Source organism: Dipodomys merriami, unplaced genomic scaffold, assembly GCF_024711535.1.
Source record: "Dipodomys merriami isolate MVZ:Mamm:240054 unplaced genomic scaffold, mDipMer1.0.p SCAF_17, whole genome shotgun sequence".
Lineage (NCBI taxonomy): Eukaryota > Metazoa > Chordata > Mammalia > Rodentia > Heteromyidae > Dipodomys > Dipodomys merriami.
In genome coordinates this window covers 14811052-14823256 of record NW_027203048.1, presented here as the reverse complement: position 1 = coordinate 14823256, position 12205 = coordinate 14811052, and the positions used below count along the sequence as shown (strand labels likewise).

At 42.3% G+C, this 12205-nt stretch overlaps 1 protein-coding gene across 6 annotated transcripts in view; it reads right to left on the bottom strand.

The window, feature by feature from the left end:
• Ltbp1 (latent transforming growth factor beta binding protein 1) overlaps positions 1–12205 on the bottom strand; it is a 405289-nt gene that overhangs the window by 15418 nt on the left and 377666 nt on the right. For all 6 annotated transcript variants that reach the window (XM_070025342.1, XM_070025343.1, XM_070025344.1 and 3 more), the window contains 3 exons: positions 11397–11525; positions 10577–10717; positions 9473–9643 (listed from right to left, as the gene is read on the bottom strand). In XM_070025342.1, coding sequence (XP_069881443.1) covers positions 9473–9643; positions 10577–10717; positions 11397–11525 — 441 coding nt within the window. The remainder of the gene's footprint in view (positions 1–9472; positions 9644–10576; positions 10718–11396; positions 11526–12205) is intronic.

Genomic DNA, 12205 nt, shown 5'->3' with positions numbered 1-12205 from the left:
ATAAATAAGCTGGGTGCAGGTGGCTCACACCTGTAATCCTAGCTACTCACAAGGCTGAGATCTGAGGATCACTAAAGCCAGCCCAGGCAGGAAAGTCTGTGAGACTCTTATGTCCAATTAACCACCAGAAAACTAGAAGTGGTGCTATAGCTCAAGTGGTAGAGCTCTTGCCTTGAGCTGAAGAGCTGAGGGACAGAGCGCAGGCTCAGAGTTCAAGCCCCATGACTGACAATGAATGAATGAATAAGTAAGTACAAATAGAAATAAATCATAAGGAAAAGCCAGGCAACAGTGGCTCACACCTGTTATCCTAGCTACCCAGGATGCTGAGATCTGTATATTATAGTTTGAATCTAGCAGGATCAGAAAAGCCTGTGAGACTCTTATATGCAATTAACCACACACACACACACACACACACACACACACACACACACACATGCATACACACACACATGCATGCACACACACACATACACACACACACACACAATGCCAGAAACAGAACTGCAGCTCTACTTTAAGCTTTTTTGGGGGCAATTACTGAAGAGTCTCAAGGACTTTTCTGCCCCGGCTGGCAGAAATCCTCAGTACTCAGCTTCCTGAGAGGCTGTGATTATGGGCATGAAGCTACCGGCGCCCAACTACAAAACATTTTAACATTGCTTTAAAAAGTTTTACAGAAGAAAAACGATTCTAAGATTTGTTCAAAAACTACTGGAACCATTTACCATTATTTGAAGAGCAAGTTCTAAGTAATTAATGAAATATTAAAATGCCTCAAAATAGTAAATAAGAACATTCAAGAGCATGTATTCCATTCAGTTCTAGGAAGTAAGACATCATTGCTAAGGAAACAACTGGAACTGTTTTAAGATCTCTGATTTTATGCTTTCTCCATATGCTGGCTCTTTACCTTGATTTGAGATGACTTTCCTCTCCCCCCAGGGACTGTTCACAATCAGATGCAGTCCTAGCAGCTCTTACTTCTCGCTGGAATATCTCTGGCTGGCCTTGGGGGCGGGGGCGGGGAGGGTGAGGCTCATAGATCACCACGTGACTGGCATCTTGCAGGGTTGAGCAGTCTGCAACCATGATAGCTGTTCACGACAGTTCTGCTTGTCTCTGAGACTTGAAGCTCAGAAAGAAGCACTTTAAAAGGCTTCCTTGTATCTGCTGCTTCTTTCCTTAGGAATTGGCCATGGATGCTGAGCAAAGCCACGACCTTCCTGGGCTCTGTTCCCTGTATGTTTGTGCAGATACACAAACCTGGTTGTGTGTGTGTGTGTGTGTGTGTGTGTGTATGTGTGTGTGTGTGTGTGTGTGTGTGTGTGTGCATGCATGCATGCTATTTTTCTCTAGTGCTGGGACTTGAACTCAGGGCCTCTCACAAGTCCTCTGCTTCTGAGCTACATCCCCAGCCCTGGCTATTTTCCAGCCTCATTCTAGCTGCCTTTCCCTCAGTGAAAGGAGACAGGCCAGCTCTCCCTACCCTCTCCTCTGCCATGCTGGCCTGCTCCGGCCACGAGGTCAGCCTTTGAAAGGCACAAGCCGACAGCTTTCTTCTAAACCACAGTTCATTTACAAAAAGTGAATGAGGCAGATATCAAAACCAACTCAACCGTATCTGAATTCAAAACCTGAAATGCAGAACAAGGCTTTAGCATTCTTCACAATGACCTGTCTCCTGTCCCCCATTACAAGTGGACACTTACACCTGGTGCCTTTATCAAGGACAAAGAACCCCAGCAAATGTTATTTCAAACACACAAAAGCGAATTTCCCTGAAGGACAAAGGGCAAAGACAGTACAAGGTGGTGCTGGAAGGGCATTTCAAGAGAACAGAGTCGTTTTTCATCAGCTGATTTCAAAGCGGAAAACCAGAACAGCCAAGATGGTTACTTTCAAGGTACATTTGGTTACTTGTTAATTACAAACCAAAGAGATTTTTGTGTGCGTGTGTGTGATCAGATTATCTCCCATCACAACACCATTAGTTTCTCTACTTTAGCCCTAAATTAGATTCTGCTATGATGTCTGTGAGATTATCATCATAATGAAATTAATTTTATGTAACAGAATATGGCCAGATATTTTCTCACCATTTCCATGCAGACCAGCTTAGGAAAATGAACATGAATAACATGGAGACTCCAAAGTCCAGAATGTACCACAATTAAAATGTTGAAAGTGCTCCTGACACCAAGGTTGTCACCTGTCAATCAAATTCCCCTCCCTGGGAAGTGAAGCCTGATTTCTCTTCTCTACTGTCTTCTCTGTCTTATTGATTTTGATAGGATTGATTACAGATCTTAATTGGATAGGAATTAAGAGAATTTAATTAAGTTGGTAAATACCATTTATGTTTATTAGGGGATTCAGTTGGTTGTATTTAAGTTGACTTACTGAGTTCAAAAGAGTTCATTAAAGGCCATGTGCTGGCGGGGCACATCTGTAATTTCAGGTAGGATCACAGTTTAAGGTTATTACCAGCAGAAAACTCTGCACGACTCCATCTCTACAAGCCAACAAAAAGTAGGGCCGGAATGTATTCATTACCTCACTTACTGTAACCCCTCTGTACATCACCTTTATAATAACAATAATTTCTTTTTAAAAAGTAGGGATGCAGGCATGGTTCAAGTGGTAGAATATCTGCTAAGCAAGTATGAAGCTTTGAGCTCAAACCCCAGCACCATCAGAAACAAACCGATGAAAGAGAGAAAAAAAGGAAGGGAGCAAGGAAAGAGAAAAGAAAGCTGCTTAAATATTGAAGAAGAAAACATTTATAGCACAGTGGACCCTTTGAGGACCTTCAGAGAAAATCAAGCATGTAACACTTACCAATAAAGACCAACTGTTTATGAAGTTGCCAGAATATTGTATAGAGAAATAACTCAAATCTCTCCCTTGAGTAAAAATTGCTCTGTGTCATAGAAACTTAGTGAATTTAGGCCAACAAAGTGTCTAATGGACTTAGTATCTGAAAATCCAGGATTTCCCGTTTAGAATCAGATGCACTGGGTGTACATTTAAAACCCAACACTGGACTGTCCCTTCCAGGTGCTTTCCTTCTAGAACATGAATCACAGTCAGGGTCTGGAAGCCACTGGAACCCACAGAAGCACTTCAGAACTGCACAGTGCAATTAGGCTCCGCATTAGTTCCTGAACCCTGGCATCCTACATTGGTTCTGATTCTTGGCTGCCTTTGAAGAGACTCCTAGCACTGCATTACAGGACAGACATGTGGACTAAGCATCAGCTCAACTTATTCGTGTAATAGGAGTTATAATAATCTTTGCTAACATTTAAGAGCATTGACCAAAGGTCAACAATCTCCTCTGCACTACAGCATTTAATTGTGAGCACCCCCTGGGGGCAGGTGTTGGTACTGCCATTTCACAAAGGAGGAAACTAACAAGGCAGGTGACATGTGCATACTTCACTATTGAATATTATTTTATAAGAATCACTTTTAGGAAAAAACAATGTCATTCTCTGGGAAGAGTCAGAGGAAATTTTCTAAATCAATCAATCAATCAGTAAATCAATCCTTTCCATTGCCTATGATACTTGATTCCAATCTATTTCCATGGATACCAACACAGTTTCAAATTAACTGGCCTACCTGTTTAGAAAACACCTAGTTATGCACACAATACTCCATTCTGTCTGCAGCATGATAGCTACTCTACCTAGGAGGCCCCTTACATTTTCCTAGCTTAATATTCATTTCCTATTACAATTGCAATTTTTCTTTTATCATAAGGCCCAGAACTTAGGATAAAAAAGATAAAAGCTTCCATACTGAGACAGTGTGAATGACAACAGCTTCACACTGGGGTCTCAGCTTGGGATAATGGAGGTCGAAGGAACTTGCCCAGCCGCACCAGACAGAATCAATGCCAAAAGGACAATCAGACCGTTGGACTGCTTCAACCAAAGGCGGCCACTATTTCCTCAGTCTCACATGGAGGGTGTTACAAAATTATTATTAACATTCTTTGGAAACATATTTCTTGGAAAAGCCTTTAAAACTCTAACTGCTGAAAGGCCTTTTGCAGTAACTGCCCAGTTACAATATTATTTCAAGTTCAGTCCCCGAGTCAAATCCCCGTCTTCCTTCACACCTCTGAGGATATTACAAAACATTCTTACACAGACATCTCTGGGAACGTGTAAGGAATCACTGGCTCAGCTATCTTAAGGCAGACTCCAAATGCTTGTAGTTTTGCAAAAACTGGACGGGTAAAGATGGACTAGATCAGCTATCACAATGTCTGACACGTTTTTTTAGTATAGCAAATGGTGACTTCTTTAAACCAGATGATCGTGTGTTTAGAACATCGCATAATGTTTGTTTAGTCACAAAGGATCCTAGGTCTGAATTTCATCTTACATTCTGTTAAATACAAAACACTGGTTCCATCTTTTTTCTTTTTTTTTTTTTTGGCCCAGTACAGTAACAGGTGTGGACTGGATTGAACAGTGAAGGAAGGAATATGTAAATGTCTAAAACTGAAAACAGGTGAGCTATAAATATTCAGATTTCATTTGAGATACTTCTCTCTCCTTGTAAACCCCAATGTGTACATAAATGTGCACAGTGATCATCTTTAGCACCAAGAAGAAGATGAGTAGCCTCTTCCAAATAACTGCCATTCCAGAGAGTGGGGGAGTAAGCAGAGTAGAGGGAAGGCAGGCAATATGTAGTTACTTGCCCAGCAGGCCCCACTAGCTGCACAGTCCCAGCATGCCTTGCTGCTGCTTCCTTGTATTGGTCACTCATTTGACCCTTGTATGGAGGCAGTGATGGGACAGTCCTTGCCCAGTCAGACCCTTCATTTAATTGACGTGTTTCATACCAGGGGTGGAGCCATCCATCAGTTGCATTCACCTAGAACACTCACAACGGAGAGCCAAGTCTTGATTTCCTATCCAGAGCTCGAGAGCCTTCTTTGCATGAGTGATTCTAATGAGCACTTTACAAGTAAAACACTTTAAGCAGGATAAACATGAGTGAAGAGTAAAAGGGTATACGCACAGAGTTAATCTGCCTATTTAAAATATATTTTCCCTTCAAATTGTTGAGCAAGTGATGTTTTCTTACACTTGTTTAAGAAAATGTTTTTTAAAAATATATGGCATAGATATTATTTTATATAAATCAGGTGGATAGTTATGACTCTATCTATCTATCTATCTATCTATCTATCTATCCATCCATCCAAATATTATATGGCCATGAATGTGCATAAGTATGTATGTGTTAATACAGGAGATCAAAATCTGGGCTTCGTGTTCTTGCTTGCCTTTTTCCACTTCAGCTGACACTCTACTATACCTCCACTTTTAGCTTTTTTTTCTGGATAACTGGAAATAAGAGTCTGTTAGATTTGTACCGCACTCACTCTGAACTGCTGTCCTCAGATCTCTGCCTCCTGATTAGCAATGATTAAAGGAGTCTGTGATAAGTGGGCATGCCCACTTATCAGCCAATACCCAACTGAGGGAAGTTACAGCTCATTTTCCTTGTAATGCTGTCATTCAAGTACATCTAGTTCTGCTGAAGTCCTAGAATGAGGATTTTGCACCAGGTGTAGGTTACCTCTACATGTTCAAACCCTTCTCCTTGCAACATGGAAGGCACTGTATTCTGACTGGTATTAGGGTTTTACTAAAAATGGAAGACTTCCCAATTTGTTTTGTGCCACTTCCATTTTCTTTGGGACACACACACACACACACACACACACACACACACACACACACACACACACACACACACACACACACACACACACACACACACACAGACAGACAGCATATTTCCACATAGTCCAGGATGGCCTGAAACTTGCTATCCTCCTGCCTCAATCTCCCTAATGCTGAAATTATAAGCATATACTACCTTACCTCACTGGGACAGATTTGATACTTTTATGTATACTAACGAAGTAGGGGTTTCATTATTACATTCCTATATATGTATATGGTATAACTTCATCATAGTCACCCCTCATTCCCTTCCTCTCCCTTTACTTTTTTTGGTGCTGGTTCTGGGGTTTGAACTCAAGGCCATGAGCTCTTTTGCTCAAGGCCAGTACTCTATCTAACATTTGAGCCACTGTGTCACTTCTTTTTGGTGGTTATTTGGAAATAAGAGTGTCAAGGATTTTCTTGCCTGGGCTGGCTGAGTAGCTAGGATTACAGGTGTGAGCATCATCCAACTTCCCTATACTTTTTAAAAGCTATTCTTAGCTTGTTACACTGAAACTCTCTCAAGACTTTCAAACCTGAACATTGTCCTTGGTTGCAGTACATGGGCATACCAACAGGTGGAGCTCTCCCAACACATTTTTTTTTTTCCCTACAAAGTACTATAAAGATTCTCTCACTAGCTCATTCATTATGTTCAGCTTACTTAGGTCTGCAACAACTATTTATTAAAGGTAAAATTATTTTTACAGTATACCAACAGACACTAGTATCCCTGAATACTTTTGATTATCGTATTCAAATGTCTAATTTTCTTTCATGTAGATCAGAGATGATTATTTCCATGAGATAACCTTAAATTTTATTCATATTTATGAGACAGAGAGAGAGAGAGAGAGAGAGAGAGAGAGAGAGAGAGAGAGAGAGAGAGAGAGAGAGAGAGAGAGAGAGAAAGAGAAAGAGAGGGGGAGGGAGAGAGAGAAAGAGAAGGAGGGAGAGAGGGGATACCTAGTTCAACGGCTTGAACTGAGCTTCACATGGCTTTTTGGTTCACTGCTGGTGCTCTACTACACAGCCTGTTTGGCTTTTTGACTGGTTCATTGGGCGTAGAATCTGCACAGGCTAGCTTTAAACTAAAATCCTCAGATCTCAGGCTCCTGAATAGCTATAATTACAGGCGTGAGCCACGGGTGACCAGTTTAAGTTTATAGTTTTAAGAGTAGCAATATATGCAAACATCAAAAAAATCATTTTAAACTAAGTGATAAGCATCATCCACAGTTTTATTTACCAATAATTACTGGCTTGCTTTAGTTAACTATACAGCTGTGTCGGGGGGTAGGCACAGACTAGGGGGTGCACTGACTCTAATTTTACTATGCTCATCGTTAGCTCTGAAAAGGTAGGTGTTCTATCTCCTTACACATATAAGAACACATTTAAATTTGTTTTAATTCTTCACTTGGTTACTTTTGCATTCTAGGGGAGACTACTTATTAAAGATAAGCTTGGAGGTCTTGGGCAATGCGGAGGTGGTTAGATCACAGAGCCCGGGGTTGGGATGCTGGGATCCACCTTGCCGCCTAATGAGAGGTGTGAGCATTTCAGAGCTTCCGCCTACCACGCGTGACCCGTGTACAGGTAAGAGGGCAATCCTGGAGAACTAGATGGCTCCACACACAACTTGTGAGCAGCATCTGGGACTGTGCTACATAGACGTTCATCAAACTACCATCATTTTATTATAGCTGAAACTCAGCAGAACCAAGCTATAAGAAGTCTCCAATAAATTCCACATCCACAAAGATCTGAGATGCTTCTAGCCTGGTCCAAACTGCCTAGATACGTCAAGCAATGATCACCCTCTTGTTTGTGACATGAACAGAGTGATCTGCTTTGCTTGGAATTGGTTGACTTAAACATGTTAGCTTTGTTTCTCAGACACTCACGTGACATGATGATTTTTTTTTTAAAGACCAAATAGGAGGATCAGCTGCCAAAAACACCTTGGGAGTGGGCAAAAGTCAGGGGCATTGGGCAAAGGGGACAAGAGGAAGTGGCAGGAAAGGGAATAGAGCAAGGCAGGCTTATAGAGCTGTAGAAGGGGAGGGCTGTTCCCACCCATGACATAGACGCTTCTGTTATGTCTGTAGTATTGTCACAAATAACATAGTATGCTGCCAAATTAGCCTGCTGTTTGGCCTCTGTGACTTCAGCTGAGGACTGACATGAGATCTAACTGACCCAGAAATGTCCTGAATTAATAGATTAATGCTGGGTTACCCGAATGCAACCCATCCACCTGCACTCACTGCCCCAGCCCGTGGTCCCAACCCACAAGATGCCACTTAACCATTTAAGATGCCCCTGTGCACACATCCCCTTCCTACCAGTTCTCTCAGATAGACTTTGTCAAGAACAGATGCCCAAGGCCTACCGGACCAGAAGTGTGAACTCCTACTCTAGAGTTAGGACTTACTGAACAGAACACTGTACTTTAGTGTTCAAAGCTGATGAGCAGTGGTTTCTCCAGCACCATTTCCATCAGTGACAGGCTCTGCCCCACAGCAGCGCTGTGCTCCTGGGGAGCCGAGGAACAGCCCAGGGCTCAGATTCACAGATACCATGCAGTCCCAACTAATCATCAAGATGTCCATGTTTAAAAGGTTCAAAGACAAAAGTCATGAGGGAACCTGTTTTTACAATTCATACTCTCTTAGTAGGTTTTAACACAAAGGTTATATGACAATGTTATCTATCTATCTATCTATCTATCTATCTATCTATCTATCTATCTATCTATCTATCTATCTATCTATCTATCTATCTATCTATTTGAAGCAGGGTCTTGCTATATAGCCCAGCTTAGTTTTGGTCTACCTATCCTTTGCCTGAGTCTCCTGAGTTGCTGAGATTACAGAAGTGTACCATCACAATAATTTTTCTTATGCATTGATAGAAATGAAACCCCGAACCCTGCACGTTAGGCAAATGCTCTACCATTAAGCTTCATCCTGAACCTTTTCTGTGTGTGTTGGGGGGGGGGGCAGGTTCTTATTCTGTAGTCCAAGCTGTCCTCAAACTTGTCAGTCTCCAGTTTCTACATGGCTGGGATAACAGGCCTGGACCATTCATGTCTTTCTTACGTAACTAGAGTATTTCTTATCCTCACATGCTTAGGATCCAAAGTGTTTCATATCTGGGACTTTTTAAGAGTTAGGTAGACTTTACCAGGTAAGTATCTCAAATAAAAGAAAAAAATCCTAAATGCTGCAAAACCAAACCTTTTTGGAACATTCCAGGTTTCTGGATTTCCCTCTAAGGCGACCCAGCCCATCTGGCTCATTCAGAGGTTGACATACAAATCTGGATTTTGACCTACAATGATTTTTCTTTTTTGGTCTAGAGTCTAGGAATCTTTGTTCTATGTAGAAACCATGAAGAATGAGGGCTGCAGGGTGGTGAGGGAATGAAGAGTCAGGAAATATAAATTCTCAAGAGCTATGCCACCGATGGCTGAGTTAGGTTTCTTCAGGTCGTTTATCATTCTTTAGGGAAATGGAATAACAGTTTCAAAAATTAATGGCAGGGTCTGGCTTGGAGGTAAACCAGGAGCCAGATGTTTCTATAATCCAGTCTCCCCCCAACTTCCCCCAAACCTGCGACGAAATAAGATCTAAAAGAAGGGCCAGGCTCCAAAGATGGCGAGAGAGCTGTGTCCTGCCGGCCCCCTGCAGGCCAAACAGGCTCACCTGAGTCCTTCATGGGGCAGAGGGCACACTGCATGCCCCAGGCCTCGCCGTACAAGCAGCAGCACTCGGTGTACGTGGTCTGCTTGCCCACGAGAGGACGGCTGCACACGTACTCATCACTCAAATGCTCCCAGCACAGATCCTGGTAGACATCCGTTTCTTCTATTTGTTCTAGAAGGGAAGACAGGGTTCCATGACAATCCGTCTGTGACTCCTATGTCATCCATACTGGTAGAAGCCAGTGAGCCTCCGTTTCCATCCCTAGTTCTAAGTCTGCATCTAGCCTGGCCTTCCCGTGGATCAAACCAACCTCTGTCATCTCCAACTGAGAGTCACGCCTTCCCTCCATCAGCTGAAATCCAGCCTGCCCACCGCTTCCTGGTTGATTCCTTTCCTCCGTAGTGTCCCCTCATTACAGAAAATGCTCCTCACGCTTGTCAGTCCTCAGTGGACTTCCCTTTCTTCCAATCTCCACCTTTTCATATTTCCTGCTCGGTCATATCTATCATGGTTTTCAATACCACGTGTCTGGATTCACACACTCATCATCTCCTTTGACAATGCCCGGGACTCCTGACCATCTCTCTAGTTCTAACTCCATTCTAATTTGTCTGTCATTCAATTGACTTTATCCATAGCAATCTCCCGAATGTGATGATGGATTCATTTTGCCCATAATCCGTGTCACGCATCTCCCCAGAGAGGAGCAGAGAATCTAATCAATCAATGAAGTTCAAGGCTTTCTATCGCCTTGTTGAACTCCATAGTCTATGCTGTTAGCCTGCCTGCATCCTACACGAATTCCAGACAAATCATTCTCCCAGGCTGGAGCTCCTCCTCAGCTGTCCCTGAAGGTCAAGTGTGATGAACCCTCAGGCCTGGGACAGCTTTGCCATTTGCTCAGCCGCTCAGTATTTTGCTATCGGTTTAATCATACATGCAAAATATTAAATCTCCTGTATAGCAATCATACGCATTGTTTTTAATTACTTAGAGACATACAAGAAACTTGTCTGCCTATTTTTCAATGGTGCACAGTTAATTGAAAGGAAAACCTTAGGATCTTCATCTAAACTTAAATTTGTACCTCACATCTAAACCTACCATTTGATTCTGTTGGACGTATGCATCTCTTCTCTGAAGCATCCAGGACCATGGGATGGGTACAGAAGCAGTTGTAAGAACCTTCTGTGTTCACGCACTGGCCATCAACACAACTGTTGGGGTCTTGACATTCGTCCAGATCTTAAGAGAGGTAATACAATGACTAAGGAAGATCAGCAATCCATTGGACCTCATAGACATCCCAAGGCTAACACATTACCACATTGAATCCAGATTCCGGAGGCTGGCACTTTTCACATTATTTACACACCATCATCCAAACGAGAACAGCTCTGACTAAAGCCGCAAGTCATACTTATTGGGAAAAACCAGTGTTACTGCTACTGCTATTGCTATTAAATATGAAAGAAAACATCTACCCACAGGATACACTTAGAAATTTAAGGTCATGCATTTTTATGATAGTTTTAAAAGTGATTTCCTCTTGCTGCTGAGTATATATGGTTTTCTGCTTAAGTATTACAGCCAGTGTCAGAATTTTAAAATGACGTTCACTTCCATGGGATAAATGATGAAACAGGAGGTTCCGCAGACCAGCAGGTTCAGTCAGACCAGTGACCTGAATGAGAATTCCACACAGGGGATTCAAAGCAAGAGCTCTAAAAGCCATTCAAAGAGGAGACTGGATGGATTATTTCTCCTTCTTAAATCTTGCTCAAGGAGGCGACCCATAAAACATGAACGTATCTTTTGGAGACACGATTTAGATGCGAAGGCATCGCTTTTCTTACAGAGCATTCCTTATTTCTTCCATCTGGTCTTAGCACAGCACAGCACAGGACAGCCTCTTAGCGCTTACCGAAACACTGCAGTTTCACAGGATCATAGTACGTTCCCTGCTTACAGTAGCATTCGTACCCAGGCTGAGTGTTCAAACAGAAACCATTTTTGCAGATTTCCTGGCCAAACAGTACACATTCATCAGCATCTGTGGGGGAAAAAAGTATTTTTAAAAAGACAAAGAAAAGCTAGTTTTGATTTTCCACATAGAAAGAAGTCTCTAACCAATATTAGACTTCAAGTGAACAAATATACATCATATCTATACTCCAAAGAATCTTATAGACCACAGCAATATAAATGTGTTAAACTTAAGTCTAATTGGAAGATGGAGAAATGTTATCAGATGAGGTCTGTTTATGGAACAATGACCCAAAGGGTTCTGGAGAAGGTGTATTTGTAAGTAGGGTTTCTGAGATTGATAGAAATAGCCTATGGATCCATAGAAGCATCAACCACATTCTCTCAAGAATATACTTTAGCTGGGAAGGTGGCTCAGTGGTACAGCACTTGCCTTGTAAGCCTGAGGCGCTGGGTTCGATTCCTCAGCACCATATAAGCAAAAAGAAAAAAACCGGAAGTGGCACTGTGGCTCAAGTGGTAAAGCACTAGCCTTGAGCTGAAGAGCTGAGGGACAGTGCCCAGGCCCAGAGTTCAGGCCCCACAACCGGACCCCCCCCCCCAAAAAAAAGAATATACTTTATAGCTGGGTGCCTGTGGCTCATGATCTGTCATCTTAGCTACTCAGGAGGCAAAGAACAGGAAGATTATGGTTTAGTGGTAGCCTGGACCAGAAAGTTCATGATACCTCCTCTTCTCAACCCATAG